At 41.5% G+C, this 20,400-nt stretch overlaps 1 protein-coding gene across 10 annotated transcripts in view; it reads right to left on the bottom strand.

The window, feature by feature from the left end:
• LOC106582854 (forkhead box protein P1-B) overlaps positions 1-20,400 on the bottom strand; it is a 140,372-nt gene that overhangs the window by 90,990 nt on the left and 28,982 nt on the right. For 9 of the 10 annotated variants that reach the window (XM_014166390.3, XM_014166391.3, XM_045705055.2 and 6 more), the window contains exon 3: positions 905-1,080. In XM_014166390.3, the coding sequence (XP_014021865.1) occupies positions 905-1,069 (165 nt within the window). In that variant the 5' untranslated portion in view covers positions 1,070-1,080. Of the gene's footprint in view, positions 1-904; positions 1,081-7,427; positions 7,725-20,400 lie in introns of those variants that run through there. The other variant, XM_014166386.3, reaches the window with a different exon arrangement.

The raw sequence follows: 20,400 nt of genomic DNA, 5'->3' as shown, positions 1-20,400 counted from the left end.
TTATTGCTGCTGGAGTTGCTGGAAAGCATGCATTTGCAACTATGCGGGTGTTAATGTTACTGGCTTGCAACAAATATGTCATTTTTGGGCCATAACTTGAAAATGTGCTGTACGTGTTCACGGGCTAATTTTCACGATAAGTGCTTCAAATGAATAAGATTATATTATTTTCTTTGAGACAAAATGCATGATTTAGCATGGGACCTTACAGTATACAGATGTTGATAGATATGCTGTGACAACAGACAGCAACAAAACAGGCTGCGCATCATGACTAAACTGCTCCTGACAACAACCCCAGTCATTCTGTGATGGCAAAATAGCATGAGACAGAGTGATCTTTTCAATGTTGTTTCCTTAAACACACTGTCGTGTGGCACACATAACACTGACACCAACAGAAAGAGCTTGTCTGTTTGCCTCAAGTCTCAGATGGTGAAAATGTTTTGGGCTTTACTAATAATAAAGCTACCGCCATTCTTCGGGCCTCATTGGTCGGACACAGAGGAGTGTGGCATTAGTTGTGAGTGTGAGGCGTGTTTACAATGAGCTAAGGGAAAACCCTGTCAGCCCATTGGACAGCACAGCACTCAAACTGTCAGAGAATCGTGTGGCACCTACACACTTAAAATATGTTGACCTACCTTGATAAATATTTCACCAAAATGCAGATGCTGCATGCTACAATAAACATGTCCGCACCCAAACACACAATCACTGAGCGAGCACTTCCCCCTCTTAAAAAAAATTCTAAAACGCCCTCGAATATACATAAATGATTATAATAATGTGTTTATGTACTTTGGGACGGAATTAAATATTAACAGGCACTTTAGAGGTGGGCTAGGGACTGCTGTTCACATGGGTTAATAAAGACAGGTATGAAGAGAGGAACCCAGTTTACCTGGTGCTGCTGGAGATGGATCAGGTCAGCTGCCGCGATGTCCACCGTCGACGGTGTCGTCACGCTCCTGGGCCTCGCGTCCCTGGCTCCGCCCTCCACGCTCGCTGCTCCGTTCTGATTGGCTGGACCGTTGCTTGTCGCCTCCGTCCCAGATTCTTGCATCATGACTTAAAAACCTGAAGGAGCAGAGAGTAGGAGGAAAAAGCTTGTAAAACGAGGCACAGAACAGGGGGCACAGTACGTTTCAACCCGGGCCACACTTTTCGTCCACTTTTATTACCGGTTTTCCTACTGGTTCATGCATGTCTGTTTCTTGTTTGTTTGCTTGCACTGTATTCAGCGAAGCAAACACACGCACACACTCTCATAGACTCTCTTTCCACTGGGTGATGAACTAGTGTCTTGTTGTGTCTTTCCAGACCAGATACTTTACAGATGACAAGCCCATACTGGGTTGGAGGAAGGAGCATGGCTCAGGTTCTGTTAGTGTTCTCCTTCACGGCGGTGTGGAAGGCAGGGGATAGAAACACACATCTTGGAAGAACCCAACCTCAGTAAGGCAAAGCAGAGGAGCCCAAGAAAACAGTCACCCTCACAAACAAAACACTTTCTATGGAAATGGGTATATTTACTTGCATGGTCCCAGAAGAACCACTGCAGAATGGCTTTTTAATGGGAAACAGGGCCAACGGGTGGGCCTGCCTGCCAAAGGATCTCCACGAGAAACATCCATTTTAAAACCGAGTGAAAACACTGAAAACCTACAGGGGTGCTCAATTAACACCAACATGAGTCTACCAAAAACACGTTCTGTTATTACTTCATTTTAAAGAAGAATATGCTGTATACAAAGGGATATACACTGAGTACAAAATGTTAAGAACACCTTCCTAATATTGAGTTCCATGCCCCCATTGCCCCCCCCCATTTTGGCCTCAGAACAGTCTCAATTTGTTGGGGCATGGACTCTAAAAGGTGTCGAAAGTTCATAATGTTTTGTACACTCAGTGTATATGCTCTATAATTGCATATATTTCAGTCTTTTTTTAAATAAAATAGATGGTAATTTAACAAAGTAAAATTGGGGACTTGCATTACCACAAAAATAATTTTGTGGTAATGGAAGAAGTGTTATGATTTTAGATTCGAAAAACACAGAAGTAAACAAAGATTTTCTATGCGGTAAGTTTTGGTCTAAGTTGTTGTGAAAGTGGTCAAAATGTCAGTTGTTTTTAAGGAATTCGGTATTTTGGCAATGAAGCCCTTTATCTACTTCTGTTTTAAGGAAGTTGCTAACTAGCGTTAGCGCTATAGCTAGCACAATAACTGGATGTCTATGGTAACAGCTAGAAAGCATGCTAGCTGTTACCATAGAATACCAGGTATTGTGCTAATGCTAGTTATCATTGGCTCGCGAAACTACCTCTAATGTCCTTCATACTGGTCGCATATACATAACAATGGTATCCACAAGTTCATCTGACTTAGGGGAAGCAGATAAAGTGCTTAATTGACAAAATCCCGAAGTATCCATATTTCAGATTTGAATAGCAGAGAAGTCGTACGTTTTTGTCTTAGTTTTTGGGAAAGTGGTCAGAGTAACTGATTTGTGTCAAAAGTCACAATAGGCTTTTTCACACTGCATTGATCTTAGCCACGGGCTATCCTTAGCTCCAGGCTAGGCCATGATACATTGGCAATTTTCTGGGACAATATTGCTGAGCAATGTTGCCAGCAATGGTTGCTGCAACATTTTTCCGTTGAAAATTATAAGCTTTATATAATCTGGGGAATTTAGATTTGATCAGCAGCGCAACCTAGTGGGCAATTTATAGGAATCCTCCAATCAGAGTGCAGATATTGGTCATGTGATTAGTATGCCGTTCTAAATTAATTTGGGAAACATGTTAGCCGTTGTTGAGCTGATGTGAGAGAAAATCAACTCCCCTTTTGGAGTGAAATGTTGGCCATTCACGTCTCATATGTGACCCATTTCAGGAAGCTAGGCGTATGTCGCATGTCACACTTCACACATTTTTTATTTGTTTATACAGTACCAGTCAAAAGTTTGGACACACCTTCTCATTCAAGGGTTTTTCTTTATTTGTACTATTTTCTACATTGTAGAATAATAATATGAAGACATTAAAACGATGAAATAACACATATGGAATCATGTAGTAACCAAAAAAGTGTTAAACAAATCAAAATATATTTTATATTATAGATTCTTCACAGTAGCCACCCTATGCCTTGATGACAGCTTTGCACACTCTTGACATTCTCTCAACCAGCTTCATGTGGTAGTCACCTGGAATGCATTTCAATTAACTGGTGTGCCTTGTTAAAAGTTCATGTGTGTAATTTCTTTCCTTCTTAATGCATTTGAGCCAAGAACAGCTCAAATAAGCAAAGAGAAATGACAGTCCATCATTACTTTAAGACATGAAGGTCGGTCAGTCGCAAAAACCATCAAGCGCTATGATGAAACTGGCTCTCATGAGGACCACCACAGGAAAGGAAGACCCAGAGTTACATCATATTAGTTTAACACTTTTTTGGTTGCCGAGTTAAAGAAAGGTTAAATAAAAAATAAATACGAAAATATGTCTTCACTATTATTCTACAATGTAGAAAATAGTAAAAATAAAGAAAAACCCAGGAATGAGTAGGTGTGTCCAAACTTTTGACTGGTACAGTATCTAAAAATAATAATAATACAAAATAAAAAAACATTCAAGTTTTTGTGTAAAGTGCTAGGAAAGTGGTCAAAATGTCAGTTGTTAGTAAACAGTAAAAAAAAAAATGTGTTCATGTGAACACAACTGTATCATTAGATTGGTAGAATATATTGTTGTTCCAATAGATTGTTGTTCCAATTTCAGATTTGGCAGAGAAGTAGAGGATTATTTCTAAGATGTCTAATTTATTCTGAGAGTGGTCAAAGTAGCTGTCAAAAGTGACATTGTTTTTAGTGAATAGAATATAATGTTGGGAGTCATGTCACAATGCGACCTTTAGAATGCTGAGGAAATCCCATGAAAGTGGAAGGAGGACAAAAAGGAGGACAACAAGCTTATCAAAATGTTGTACACAAGCAACTTAATCCAGAACGGTATACACGTCTTAAAGTTTTAACTGCGTTTCTAGCTTAAACGGTGTCGCAGGAGTAGCATTCAAAATAATAAGAAGAAGTATGACGAAGATTTAAAGTGGGACGTTTGCTGTCGCAAGTCCCATTAATAAACAGTTATTCAGCCGTACCTTTTGCATGAAAATTCTGGACACGTAATCTTCTATGTTTCAAGTCTGTACTGTTTCTGATTTTGGTGATACAAAACCCAGACAGACATCCCCTCACCCTTCAGCCCCAAGCTCATACCCCCACTCCCTCCCGTCTCTCCTGGGATGAGTATGAACCGAACGACACTGATGCTTATCTGGGGCTGGATTCCTGAAATCAGTGGTGAGATTTACATCTTTTGTGTTGGTCACAAGCCTCACTGGTGCGGCGGCGGGCGACACGTCTAGTCGCCCAATTCCAGAGAAGTTAATGAAGCTGACCAAGTCAGGCAGAAGTAAATTAACTTGGCTGATTAATTATTTATATGAAGCAGAATAAATGCCCTTAAAACACTGGGCCTAATCATGAAAGGAGTTGAAAATGGGCATAAATGCAGATTTATAATGTTGCGTTTAAGGCGTGTAATAGGGAGGCCAGTATGTGTACTCAACAGAGGGGCTCAGTCTCCTGAGATCCCCATCCAAACAAGACACAGCAGACCTAAGGCAGAGGGGCCACCATTGGGGACACTGTCTGACAGACATCAAATGTCCACATTTATCATGAGTAAATAAAATAAGCAAGATCACAACAAAATAATTAGCCTTTATAACAATAAATAATATTACAGATACTACTATTTTTTGTGTTGAAATAAAGAATAATTTTGGTACTATTATCAAGCAGCAAAATCAGTAGCTACCACTATAATAATCAACACCATAGTGCACTATAATTTTAGATGTCTCTGCTTTTCTTGCAAGCAGAACATCCCAGTGACTCATCATCAGACACTGTGGTCTGCATTGGTTCATTTGTCATGTCACACCACCCACTCATCTCATTCTGAGCCCCTGCCTCTCTGTCTGCAGTTTGGGCTGAGGCTATGGGCTGTGTTCTCTGGATTGGACGCTCTGGGCTCTGGGCTGGGTCCTCAAGCCTCCAGCTCGGCCCACTCTCTCTCCAGACAGATGTTGACCCAGCTCACCCCTTCAGTCTGGCACAGCCTCACTCCATAATGGGATTTTCTAAACAAGGAGCGAGCAAGAGGAATACTGTGGGATGGGAGGGAGCCGGCTACATCTGCATCTGCAGGGCCTGGCTGCTCAGCTCATACAAACTCCCCTTCCTTCTGAAACACCAATTAGAAACACACATTCTCAGACCAAATGAAATGTGATTTGAAATAAACCACATGCTGACGTTATTCACCCCCACTTCTTTTTCAAATAAAATATGTTTTTCCACACAGAGAAGAATTGACTGAGTCTGGTTTTTTTCTCTCTCCAAAGCTACATTAAAGGCGGAAAGTAATGGCTATTATGCACGCACTGTCATTCCATGCAAAATTTTCATAATTATAACGGAAAGGCGTACATTTCCGAATGCATGGCATCTCCAAAAGTAATCAAGAGAATGAGCCGTGGGGCTATTTTAATGTATGCAAAACTAGTGACCCACAATAAAGGAGGGGAAGGCTACAATGAATGCAAAGTAATGCGCGCATGCTTGGAACCGGCACTGACGAGGGGCGGCTAAAATTAACACCCAATTAATTTTCGAATTGACAAACAAATGAAACCCATAAATCTACTTTCTCATTAATATTACCACAGAATAATTCAAAGCTGCAATATTGCATGCAAAAAAAAAGCGTAAAATTGAAAATGGGAAATGTGCATTATCCATCATAAATATCAACCAGATAGGAAAGAGACTTGTTGGAGAGTTGTCTGGTGATAACAATGTTAATCTGAGCAGCACTGAGGCAGATGCACAGCAGCTTCATGTAGACTAGCAGACACAGGCAACCACATGACAGGGCCCTAGTTAATTTAGTTTTTGTTTGCTCAGGGAATGGTCCAACCTGTGATGACGACTCAAATAGCTTGCTATTTTACTTAATCCATTTATACAATGATGCATATTCAGGGGTAATTATGGGTCAAGTGTCTCGCTAAAAGTACTGTACTTAGCAAGGCTGGAACACACACACACACACACACACACACACACACACACACACACACACACACACACACACACACACACACACACACACACACACACACACACACACACACACACACACACACACACACACACGAGGGGGCAGTTCATGAGAAACAGGCCTGCTTGTTTATGAGGCATGTCAGCCCTAAATATAAACACAAAAACAACAAAAACAAAAAGCTCTAAATTACGGATATTCCAGGAGATTAGAATGATGCAAACGGCGGTCCACAAAACAGACGCTTTGCTTCTCTGTTGATCATCAGATGTCTGTTCTTCTGGAGGGGGTGGTGGGGGAATGTCTGGTTGCAAAACACAACAAGTGTTTGGAACAAACAGTGGATCACAAAAAAGGTCAGAGTTTCTGTTTGTTGATGTTTTGCTTTTGTTCCTCTAATATGGGGAGTACATTAAAAACACAGTCACATGCAACGCCCACCTGAACAGACAGGTTCAGAGCATGGCACAGCACCAAGGGCTAATCAAGCCTGTCAGTCTCCTATCGTATCCACTCACTGCTCCACGCCAAGCCTCAATCTAATTCAAACGCCTTTCCCTCGCCATGGCAGCCTGGAATTCAAGAGCACGATTCAGTCAACAATCCAAGGTAGGGTCGGCCTGCGCAGCTGTGCCGTGACCTTTCCCCATGTTCTGTTTTTCTTTAATGCTCATGACAGAAAACCCTCCATGGCCACCTGCTCCGGCTTGCATAGATCTCACATAGCCCCTGTTTACACAAGCACACAACAAAAGCACAACATTCTTGGGGAAGAGATAAAGACAGACAAAGGAGAAGACAAAGGGAGAGGTGCATTTCGATGCTGCCTGTTTAGGTTAGGCTCGGTTGCTAGACTAGACAACACAAACAGCTTGTACCAAGGTGGCGCGACACCATAATTCTTCCCCTGGATGGGTTTTCAAGGTTTGGAGAGTTTTGTGTTCAGTTTTATTTTGGCTCAATGTTATGAAGATAAGTCTGAAGACAAACATGAGAATAACAACAAACAAAAAAATGCCAGTGCTGATAACCTTGTTTACAAATAGTTGAATGAACATGTGTTCAAAGGTCCACGATCAGTCCTCTCATAGTACCCCCCCAAAAAAAAACATTTAAAGAAAATAACCCCTATACTGGACTGAGCAGAACAGACAGTCGGAATTGGACTGGGTCCCTGAACCTTCCCACAGTCAAAGTAGAGCCAGCAGCCCTCCCTCCCTCATCTTTACCTTAAACGTAGCCTAGGCCTCCGTAATCCAGAACCATGTGCATCACTCAGAAGTGGCTGCCACAATATCTGGGCTCGCTTGACACTCAACGAAGAATCCCTCGCCCTTCTCTTCTCCGAGAAGGAAAACTGACGGCACCGATGACATTCCGCCAACAGAGACTTTACAGTGAGACCAAACAAGCCTCTAATCTCATCAGCCACTTCAACCAAAAGTCGTAGATAAGAAAAGCATATCTCAAGACGACTGTTACAACATTGTAGGAACAGGGCTTCCCCTCTATCCCTCCACCCCTTTTTCACAGAGACACAGAAGCTTTTAAAAAGTTCCTTCCAGACCTTGTAGGGGATAACCAGCCACTCACACCAGCAAACAAAGCAGCTATTTGTTTAATAACTGATTGCTGCCATGGCTACAGTAAACAGGGGGAGCGGGGGGGTTTGTGTTTATGAACAAACATCTCTTTGCAGGACCAATTTAACATTAACCAGGTGGAATGATCAACAGATTTCATAGGTGACACTCAGGGCAGGCCTAATGTAAACAGGCTCTGGGAGGAGAAAGGGGCCAGGCTTAGAGAATCAAGGTCGATGCAAATGCAGAGCCAGCTAGAATAAATGGCTTGGGAAAACTCAAGACAAACAAACAGTCATTCTCCTGACATTTGAAGAAGCATTAAGGTGGTGTGTTACAGCTGCTGGCCTGGCGGCCACCATGAATGTGAACGAGGAGGGGGTGGACAGAGGTGAGGAGGGTGTTGTGGGCTGGTGAAGAGAGCCTCCATCAGACCTTCAGTGTCAATGTGTTTTGGTAAACCAGAAGTGCATTCATTTCAAATGGAACGCTGCGTTTGTCTTGCAGCATTCCATTGCATTCTGTATGTTTGATAAATCCAACGTATGCATCCAATTGTCTGCGTAGACTTGATTTTTAAATGGAACCTTTATTTAACTAGACAAGTCAGTTAAGAACAAATTGTTATTTACACGACGCTGGGCCAATGGTGCGCCGCCCTATCGGATGGCCGGAGATGATGCAGCCTGGATTCGAACCAGGGACTGTAGTGACGCCTCTCGCACTGAGATGCAGTGCCATAGCCCGCTGCGCCACTCGGGAGTTGATAGGAATAGTAACAATGGGTGAATGTTGAACTTTTGTTGCACACATATCCAGTACAAATGTTGGATTACATAATGAAAAACATTTGACTGTAGAATTTATTAGGCAGTATTGGTGCACAGCCTGGTCTCATAGACTAGATGTAACATAGTAAACTTAAATCTGGGATATTCAAATTAGTATGATATGTTACTTTTGGTGAGTAACGTATAACAAAAGGAAAGTAGTGTATAACGCAATTGTCTAGTAACCTAAAGGTTGCAAGTTTGAATCTCATCACGGACAACTTTAGCGTTTTAGCTAATTAGCAACTTTTCAGCTACTTTGCACCTACGTAGCATGTTAGCTAACCCTTCCCCTAACCTTAACCCGTTAACCTAACTCCTAAACCTAACCTTAACCCAAACCCATAACCCTAAACCCTAGCCTAGCTAACGTTAGCCAGCTAGCTAACATTGGCACCTAGCTTGAATTCGTAACATATCATACACAGCAAATTCGTAACATATAATACAAATTGTAATTCATAACATACAAAATGGGTGATGGACATCCGCAAATTAATACATACCATACGAAACGTAACATATCATACTAAACGGAGTGTCACGGATTTATTTAGAGAATAATACGAAATGCTCTGAGACGAAGCTGTCGGTCTGATCGAGGCATCAGGATTGAGGGAAAACACGGCAGTAGAGACACTTTTACTACAGACCCAACACAGAGCGTCTTCAACGACACCACAGCAAGAAACTTGTAAAACATGTTAAACATTTACCTGCTTTAATTATTCAGTAACTAGGGTTTGGAAACAACAAAGGATGGCTAAGGGCCCCAGAAGCTGTTCCCAATAACATCAGGACAGGTCGACGGAAAAACAAGCAATGTTGTTTTCATCCGACTGCAGGTGCCCCATAATTTACCCATATAATACCGGAATGAATACTGTGGTTATGCAATGAATACTGAATCTATTTCTATTCTTTCAAATAAAATAATATTGGTTTGACTTTGAGTCAAACACACACACAGTGTGAGGTCTGTGTTACGCCATTCACGTTAGAGCAAATAATAAACTATTCAGAAACAGGTAACGATTACAACAAGCACGAAAGAGAAATTGGTGCGGGCAATTTCAAGCTGCACATCACCTTGTTCATGAATGTTTCATGCATACAAGTTGCCATCTGCTCATGTGAATCCAGTCAGTGAGGCCTAGCTACCCCTGAGTGTTTAGTTTCCTGTCTCATCTCACCTCCCAAACAACCTTCATTCTCATTTCAGTTATGCCCCAAACCCATTTACCCCCATATAGTGAGGGCAAAGGGAAGAGCCCAAACACATATTTATGACACATTGTGAAGAATATAATGGGATCCTCAAGCGTAAAATTCTGATTCAAATGTATTACTACACTTTTATACAGAGAAATGGGCTCGACATCCACTGATGCTGAGGATGATGGTTCATATGAATATGAACCTATTATCACACTACAAGCTCAGATAAATGAACAATAAGGATGGGAGCAGAAGGCACACTCTCCAGTAGGGAGGCTAAGCAGATACATCATTCCAGAAAATACACCAAACAGTTTGTCTCCTTGGCATGAAGCATTCCCATATACACCAAAACGTACAGGCCTGCTGAGCAGAGACAATGACGGAATGTGCAAAAGTAAGGCAGGGCACGGTATTTTTAGTACACAACGGCCAATTGAGATTAAGTAAACAGAAACGTCTAATGACTTTCAAAACGGTAGTACATGAATGGAAAAGTACTGGTGTGATGTGAACTGGTTTTAGGAGTGGTTTACCACACATTCCTCAACGACTCTCCTTCATTTGACTTTGATAATCTCACTCACACGAGGCTCACACCGATTAACACTGCAGCGAGAGGACAGACATCGAGAGACGTGGGCCTCTTTCCTGACCAGACCCGATGCGTGGGAAAAGCAGGCCTCGCTGCCCTCAAGCTCATCTTACCAATTAGACCTGTCAAATACACACGCTGAAAGAAAAACACAGACTTCAATCTCTCCGCATCCTATGGGACCTGTAAAAACGCTTATTGTTTCAACATTACTTAAAAAGTGTGTCATATATTTTTAATCATTTTTACTAGAATTCATGCAAGGCCCATTCCCAAGGGGGTGGAAATGTGGACTTGCAAGGAGGAAATGTGTCAGATGCATTTTCCTAGGGAAAGGAAGTTTAGCCTATGAACTTATCTAATTAATGCTCTGTTCCTAAACCATATGAGGGCCATATTATTAGAAACACTGTCTTGGGGGTGGGGGGGGAAACTTACCCACTTGCTGGTGTGCATTGACAACTCTGAGTCTTTGCGACTTTCTACAGTTATATCATTGTTGGAAAAGGTTCCTGGCAGCGTTAGGTACAGACACTGTCTATTACCCCACTATTCAATAGCATCGTTATCATCAACAGCAGTAAATACAAGAGTTCAGTCTCCCCCCTGCTACATTAGTCTTACCACATACACTGAGCTGTGTTCAATATTCAATCGGTGTAAAATGTGTCACTGCTGAGTACAGTGCAGTACAGGTGCTTATCTCCCAGTTCCTTTGTTTGGAGTTAGTTACACAGAGATAAAGTTCAGCTTTTGATTGCCAGCCACAATCAACCTTTATACACAAATAATGGCAAGGAAATGCAATGGGCATTTTGGCTTCACTAGTTATCTTGTGTGATGAGAGAAACTTAATATTTAACGATTGCCCAACATTTGTGAGGTATTCTAATAAACACATAACAGAATCAATACAATTCCATTCTGAAAGTGCTTGAGTTGGAGGATTATACAGAAAGTAATGTGTTGGACCAGTTTAATTGCAGCAGAGCGATCATTTAGGCCCAGAGTGCTAACCACAAGTTTAGACAGAAAGAGAACATATTAGACAGAAAGAGAACATATTAAAAATAATGAATCTCAATGGCCTCCAATGAGCCAAGATGCTGCTACTAAATTCTATGAGACGAGGACGTCATTCTACTCAAGTTCAAATCAATGCAATTGTGTGGAAAAATGCAGAAAAAGCAGTGTTATCTTGACATTAACTAAACAACATCCACGCAAGCACATTCGTTAATGGCTTCTTTCAACTGATTGGATAAGTAATGAGGGGCCATTAACCAATCAGGACAAAGGACCAAATACACGTTGGCACCCCATTCATTGCTTCTGGCATGGGAGTGGTCAGACCCCTGACCCCCCTTCCCACTGCCTCCTCAGGTGCTGTGTCTCCTAGACGTTACCGTGCTGGGTTCTGTCATCATTTTATAAGCTCTAGCTTTCCAGAGAGAGGACACGGTGGGTTAAAAAGGAGGGGTACGTGCCTTCCGTTAAGCAGTTAAATTGAAGGTAAAGGGCACCGGGCTAAATACTGAAAGACCTTGTATGAATCTCAGCGCTTTAATGGAATCAGTTTTTAACAACTCTTTTTGGTTAAATACAGCCGATGTCAGGAGGATGCATCCCACTCATAAAGCAGCGCAATGACAATGTACAGTGGCACTAATACAAGGACATAGTTCATGATGACATTTTCTGCAATTCCCAACTGATTAGGGTCATTATGTTGGAGGTCTGATTTATGCTGTCATTTCCTCTCGCCGATCCTGCATCAATGAATCTTAATGAATTGGTAAATAAGGGTGAAGATTACACTCTGTGACACCGCAACATTCTTCACCCTCAACGCCAGAGATTTATGTAGCCAATTAGAGAGTAACAGTGAAAATTGTCTGGCAGAAAAATAATATTCTTTATGGTACAAAACGGAAAAGCATTCTTGCTGAAGGGCAATTCTATTGTCAGTGTTAACTCCATAAAATGTGTTTCCCCCCTCGCCTTCAAAATACAAAGGAGATGCCGTGTTGGAGCTGGACGTGATGCTTTCAGGGAGAGACAAAAGGTAAGGGTTCGTTTTGGAATCGTAAGGGAGGTTGTGCAGCATGGGCGTTCATCTCTGATCGGAGCCAAAAGACCTTGGCATTGACAATCCCCTGGCTGAACTGTTTGATCAGCATAAATACACCTCTGTGTGACAAACATGTTTACCCTCACAGAGCAAACAATACACAATGAGAGACCATGAGCTGCTGCTTCTCTAATGAAGGTACCAAACCGCTATCAACAATTACCTATGTTACTAATCCCAACTTCTTAAAGACACACAGTAATGAGTTCTGTAATGTGTTACATATTGTAGATTTAGTGTGAGGAAGCGTCTCTCTCTCCCTCCACATCAAAAAGGCTGGCCTGCATATTAGGCACAGGGCTGAGAGATACTGCTGCTGCTGCTGCTGCGTGAAAAGGAGTGGAAAATTAAACCTGAAGCAGTGCAGGAAAGGGCTTAATTTACTGGCATGAACAGTATGCAAATGAGATTACGCTCAGCTTAACTGCATCATTTATGTCCTTAATAACAGCATCATCATTACGGGGCTCAAATGAAATTACACCGTAATTAGCATATCAAAGTGATTGGTTAAAGTTTAAAACAAATACCCAATTTTGTTAATGAACAGCTGTAATCACCGTGTAGACTCTCAATGAAAACATCCAAAACAAATATGTGTTTTGGAGAAGATGAGGAAGATCCTTCCCAGGCGACAGGTCTGTGTGTCGTGCAGGGAGTGCAGGGGAGGGTGGGAGTGTTGTGGAAGGGTGGCGCTGGGAGGTCTTACCTGGTTGGCTCCACACTCAGGTTACATTTCCCAAACCCTGTGTGATCAAAGATGCAATTTCCCACACTTGCCACCTCAGGAGCTCATCAATAAAATACTAATCACTCTAACTCTACGGCTGATTCAGAGAATGGTCTTCACTATCACTGTGTGTGTGTCACACACACAAGTTTAACCATTGCCTCTCCTGCTTTCCCTCTGATAAACATGGTGATATTAACACCTCAATCTCCCAGCCCAGCCCCCACTGAGTGACGCCGAGCACTTCCTCTGACAAATCATGCACATCTTATTTATGTGCCCATGTCTGGAGGCAAAAGGCATTCTGCATGTCATATTTCTCCTGTTTGATCCAAAGATTTTATACTTTCACGTCCCCACATTATTGATTTAATTCAGAATTTATGACACACTACACGACTCGCAAAGTGAATTCCGATGCCTTAAGTTCCAAACATAAGTCAATCTCAGCTCTCTTTCCCAGTATTTCTTCCCTCTTTTGTCCCCTTTTGCCTTTCTCCATCCGTCCAACAAAAGAAGTAGCTGGCTAGTGATGTACACTATCAGAAACTGATTCTTGGACATTTTAAGAAGTGGCATTTTATTTGATTCATTGAGGAATCCATTAAAGGCCTTATTCCTTGAAAGTATGGAAATTATGTGCCTTTCAAGGTACAGCTAGGGCAAATCCACTCCATCAGCTAATGACGCCGCTCATCACATGCAGAGAGGCTGGCTAATGAAGGCTCGGCGGCCAGGCCGGCCTTTCCCTCGCCCAGCGTAAAGCCCTATGAAATGCTAATATCTCACTTCTAATTAAAGGATACTAAGTCCAAATGCACCTTCACAGCGGGTAGCCGGCAACATACATTTTATTTTTCAACACTACACCCAAAGATGTGCCTGAGCAACATTCCATTAATTCATATTTAATACCCCAACTATTCTCTCTCTCTCTCTCTCTCTCTCTCTCTCTCTCTCTCTCTCTCTCTCCTCTCTCTCTCTCTCTCTCTCTCTCTCTCTCTCTCTCTCTCTCTCTTCTCTCTCTCTCTCTCTCTCTCTCTCTCTCTCTCTCTCTCTCTCTCTCTCTCTCTCTCTCTCTCTCTCTCTCTCTCTCTCTCTCTCTCTCTCTCTCTCTCTCTCTCTCTCTCTCTCTCTCTCTCTCTCTCTCTCTCTCTCTCTCTCTCTCTCTCTCTCTCTCTCTCTCTCTCTCTCTCTCTCTCTCTCTCTCAGCAGCTTCATATTGAGAGCAGGCGAATCATTACGCTTTGTGGGACATTTTTTGCTAGTGCACTCACTTTAACACAAATACAAGTTAACACACATACACATGCTGCCTTTTAGCACGTATCAGGGGGGGAAAGGTCATTATGAAAAAATCTACCAGTATTGCCTCTCCACCTGTATACAATGTTTACACATCTTTGGTTGTAAATATGTTTACAACAAAACGTGCAGCCATTCTCAGAAACTGACCTTGAAGTCAGCAAACAACCTCCTGACAAAGTTCATTAACATCAGATAGGGCAGGCTTTATTTTCCCCCCCCCACCAAATGTTTTTTTATAAAACAATAAATGCAAATGTTTTAGAAACAAACATTTAGAAAAATATTATTAGCTATATTGACTACTTTACCAGAATACTTCAAATACCAAACTTAAAAACCAAAATGAAATCAACAACGAAGTACATTTTAACTAGGCTTGTAATAATTCATAATAAAATGACAACCTAACCGGGATTTGCCTGCTGGGGGGCAAAGGAGACACACAGCACCGCTAAAACCATTGGCAACCGATTGCCGTTTTGAAGCAATTGTTAAATAAATGTTAAATATTTGGTTATAATATCGTCACCTCTTGAAGAGCATGTCAGATTCAATGCAAAACGATTGCACACATTTATCTCTACCATCCGAGTTATACAGCAAGTAACTGCATGCTTTTCATGATCAGAAAACATCAATTGATCACGTCATTCCAGATAAATTGGGTAGCCTCACGATAGCTCTGAATATTGGTTACTATTAATTGGATATCTGAGCGATACAAAATAAATGTGAACTATACCAGACAAGTACGAGTGGTTTAGGTTCATTTCCCATCCTTTGTGGAATCTGCCTTTCAAGCAGCAGAAGGGCGCATTTGTCGATGTAACGTTACTGTTAGCTGATAATGTTTACTTTGCAAGCTACTGGTAGAAACTTTGTACAGTTGGTTAAACAGTGGTAAGTAGACCTAATGTACTTTTTTTTTCTCCAACCAACGTAGGCTTAACTAGCGAAGTTAGCCAACGTTATCCACTTTTCAACATTATCCCCTTTTCAACATTATCCCCTTTTCAACACTGTTTTTAAGAGTGTATAATCCCGATCGCTGCTGACAGACATAATGGCTACATTGATTAATGGACCACATCAAATTGGCTATCTAGCAAGCTAGCTACATGCCAAATGGATAGGCTACATGCCAAATGGATAGGCCACCTGCCCTCGCATATCTGAAAATACATGATCAATTGATGTTTACTGATCATGAAAAGCAAGCAGTTACTTGCTGTATAACTGATGATAGAGGAATAGTGTAATAATCAGAAATGTGTAGTTCTGACTATGCTCTTCAAGAGGTGATGATATTGAAACCAAATAGTTGTACATTTATTTAACAATCCCTTGAAAACGACATACAGTTGTCAATGGTTTTAGCGGAGCTGGGGGTCAAATTGAACGCTTTGTGACGTTTTATTGATAACAACCTATTCACTGGGTATTACACATTCTATACCAAGCCTCTCCATACTGCTCTGATCTCAATACTGGACCAATCACTCACTAATTATTATTAACACTGAACTATCAAACATATTCACATGTAACCTTTATTTAACTAGGCAAGTCAGTTAAGAACAACTTCTTATTTACAATGATGGCCTACCGGGGAACAGTGGGTTAACTGCCTTGTTCAGGGGCAGAACGACAGATTTTTACCTCGTCAGCTCAGGGATTCGATCCAGCAACCTTTCGGTTACTGGCCCAACGCTCTAACCATTAGGCTACCTGCCGCCCCGCTCACATGCTGTGAGGTAGAAAATAATGGAGGTAGAAACACAGATAGTTACCAGGTCAGAAATTGATGGTAAACCCACGTTACAACCCACTACCTTAATAATTGAGACCAGGTGGTTATGGTTTACATCTTGAAATAACATTGATTCATTTCATTTAGAAAACTGTGTTTAAACACATGTGCAGACATAGCAACTTTCAAACAAGTTATGTAATGATTCTGAAACCTATTACTTTGCCGCTTGCAAACCCCAAAAATAAAAAATACAAAATATATATGTTTTACTTGCCATTTGAATTAAATATATTTTAAAAGGCACACTCCACTTTGGTCTACCTAAACATATGGAACAAGCTAGTAAAAAGAGAGAAATGTATTTAAAGGTCAATGTTAAGAATATATCACATAACATCTGTTTGATCCCGGCCCAAGTATTTCCACAAGGATTCTTACGCTCTATCCCTGTGTGAATCATGGACACTGACCTTCAACATTCCACATGTCCCATCTTCCCATTCATCCATGGGCACAGATCACGCTGGGCAAATATCATAAACGTGAGGATTTTAGGATTGAGGTGAGGCTGCCAACATCTTTAACCAACAAGGGAAAATAAATAAATGCATCTGAAATCATAGGCTAGTTTAACCTACCACCTAATCCACCAATGGAATACGGTACTACTACCTACAGGGTACAGGTCTGAGAAGACTGAGTAGAGTGATGTTACATATAGAATGAATGGACTCTCAATGTCCTCTAGGGGAGCGGAGCGACAGGTATCAGTCAAAGCCTATTGTGACAGAACCATTGACAGTTCGACACATTCAACACAGCTCACAGCCAAGACTATCTATCATCAGTCTATAGACAAGAAAAACATTCTAAACAAGAATAAAGATTTGTTGTTGTACCTCAGGACTCAAACCATATGTGGACTGAGGGGATCTTATCAGAGTGCAGAATAAGAAGGCCTCTGGTGTCAGTAAGATGCTGCCTCCAGTTCAAACACCCTGGCTGAGGAAGCAGATCAGATAGTGGCAGGGGCCTGGGCAGGGCATGACCTGCAGCTGAACTGGCCTCTGCTCTGTGGGAAGAGACAACAGCCACTCCAAACACATCAATCTTATCCCCCCTGATAAATAACTAAACAAGGCAAACAGAGACAGATCAGTCAAGATCAGTCAACAGCTAACACAGAGACAGTGACAGAGATGGATAGAAAGATGGAGAGAGACATAAAGAGATAGACATAGAGAGAGAGAGATAGACAGAGAGAGAGACAGCAAGCACAAGAGAGAGTAGGGGAGGCAGGCTGGCGGGGACATAGTGAGAAGGCACAGCAACAGGTAACATGGGAGAGTGGATAAATATCACACAGCAGCCTGAGCCAAGCACCATGGAAGGTTGAGTATTGTAAGGCTGTGAAAGCTGGGCCTTTTTGCCGAGCTGTGACATTTGTTTCTTATTGTCTAAGTGGCAGTTAAAAGCGTCTCCCTGCGAGGGCCCCTCGGCTCTGTGCTGGGCTGCTTTAACAGGGAGGTAACCATATTAGGACGTGTACGGTAAAGTCAACAATAACATAGTTGCAATGAGATGGAAATTTTTCAGCTAATGGTGTTTGTCAGTCCTGTTTTCAGGGCTCTGTACAGCCCTGTACTTTTTCTCCTAGGCCAGGGAGACTTTGTCTATGAAAACAATGTAAGAGCCAAGACTGAAACCGGTGCAAAAGCCCAGTAAATAAATATTTGTTTAAAAATGCCTCTGACTTTCTTGTTGGACTGCATTAAATAAACTCCAATTTTGAATGAAAAAGCTTTCCACTCCCTCTCAAAAAAGTGTTCCGCTTCGTGTGCGTCTTTTAACTGTCTAATTTTAATTCAACATTTTAAATATTTTAACATTCTAATTTATTTGCCAATCCAACAAGGGGAACAAGAGGAGAACCTAATTGGCAACGATGTATGACGTGAATTAGAGCAGTTTGGCAAACTTGCAGCTGGATAAACTAAAAAGGATATTATTTGATATGTTTGGGTCAGAGGGCTCCATTTCTCACTAATCTAAACGGCATGAAGAGCTATTTGAATGTAATATAACACTCATACTACTTTGTTTCAGTGGTCACTTGTTCTCCTCTCCTTTCACTCCCTGTCATGGTTCTGGTTACCTTCTCAAGGTTAAACAGGCATGGCTACATCCTCAATCCATTAATGGTAACCCACTGCTACCTCAACAAGGGCCAAGTTACTCTAGTGTTAAACTGTACAAATCTAACTTCCCTTAATACAACTCATTGGTTGTAACCAACACCCAAACCCAGCCAAGCCAAGTCTTGCGTCTCAGACTCATGGGCCTTTCTAAGACATTGCGGCTGTTGGAAGAGTCTAGACAACCCTAGCCTAACAGTTCACCAAGCCCTAGCAACCAAAAGGTAACATCTAACTAGAACGCCATACATTGAGTGCCCCCCCCCCAAAAAAAAACGTATTCCATGTGTCAACTTTATTTGTTTAGTTATCTCTCCCTCCATACTCACGCTCTCTAGCAGCCTTCCCAGTCCTCTTAATCTCACACCGAAAATGCAAGCTGTTTATTTACATAACTGTAAAGCCATTCCATTAAGTAGCCACACCAGGTGCTTTATCCGTAAAAGGGATTTGTTTTCTCAAATAAATGGAGAGCCCGAAGGACTGCCAAAGTGATATTGACCATGAAGTGAATTCAGCAATGTCAAAAATGTCCAAATAAGAACCAAGATTATCAACTCAACATAGGCACTTTTTGAAATTTCCTTCGCTACATAGTTATTATTTTCTCTGCACTCCGTTCCCATAAAACTAAGCCTAATTGCAAAGCCCAGAAATAGCTCCCAAAATTCTCCATAGTATGCGTAGAACAAGTCAGAAAATATGAATTTGATATAACTGGGAGAAAGTAGCAGCTTTAATCAGACCTCTCAATGGCTGTGTCTATATCAGAGGACACACCATTTCTTTAATATGGTAATATCAATATCGGGTGTTGCTGGCCTTGACCCTCTCAAAAAGTTATAGGTAATACTTTTTCTGAACATTTAAGTCTTAAAATCAATCGAACTGATTAATTCAATTTCACATTTCTCGAGGTAGAAAGAGCAGGCCAAAGTCTTTTGGAGATTTTACACTCACTTTTGTGATTTTCTTTTCGTTTCCCTGTAAAACTACTCATCTGCGGGTGGAATTTGCTTACTACTGTTGCCACAGTTAATCTCACACAACGACTCTGTCACGTTACACGTCTGCACCTGATAGCAGCCTGACATCATAAAAGGTCTTCAATCTCCCAGAAAGAGCTGATTTTATACATCTATCAATATGTCCCAAACCACAAAAAGAAACAAATATGTCTGTGTGCTGCTGATAGAAAAATAGATTGAAACTTGCCAAACATTTCCCCCTAAAAAGGTATTTATTTTTAGTAGCTTCAAGATAATACATCTATGATAACACGATCAGTACAATTCTTTCTACTTCACAAGAGCAGATAAGTGCAGGAGACGCAAGAGAAAATAATACTGCTCTATTCACTATGACATGCTGTATTCTGAATACAGCATGCATTTACCAGCGCAACCCGTTTAGCCAGACAAAAATGAGCTTGGATATCTCCCAGAGTCCATTCTGATAAGAGCTGCTGTGCTGTGACTGGGGATAGAGAGAAGACAGAGGGCAGGTGGGTGTTTAGTAGGCTCTGGTATATCCTGTAATCTAGATAAACAGGTCAGTATAAAACCCAGTGTTGCTTTTTATGTTAGTCTCCATTGTAATGTTTTTGTACCCATCATGATAACAATTCATTTTCATACAGCTAGACAGTTGACTAGAGAAGCCTCGCAGCTATTTTGCCTGTCACCGTTTTTAACTACTGTACTGCAGCCAAGCACTGAGAGAGTAGATTACAGTAGTTAGAGAGCATGAAAAACACAGTGACAAAACTGCTTGTGGCAGAAACGTTTAACTTTCTTGTTAGCAATCTCCCCCATGTGGCACTTTAGCAACAGCAAGTTGTTTATTATGTTCGGAGCACG

The sequence above is a fragment of the Salmo salar genome, chromosome 22, assembly GCF_965601325.2.
Source record: "Salmo salar chromosome 22, fSalSal1, whole genome shotgun sequence".
Lineage (NCBI taxonomy): Eukaryota > Metazoa > Chordata > Actinopteri > Salmoniformes > Salmonidae > Salmo > Salmo salar.
Note: the sequence above shows the minus strand (reverse complement) of the source record. Positions and strands in the feature narration are given on the sequence as shown.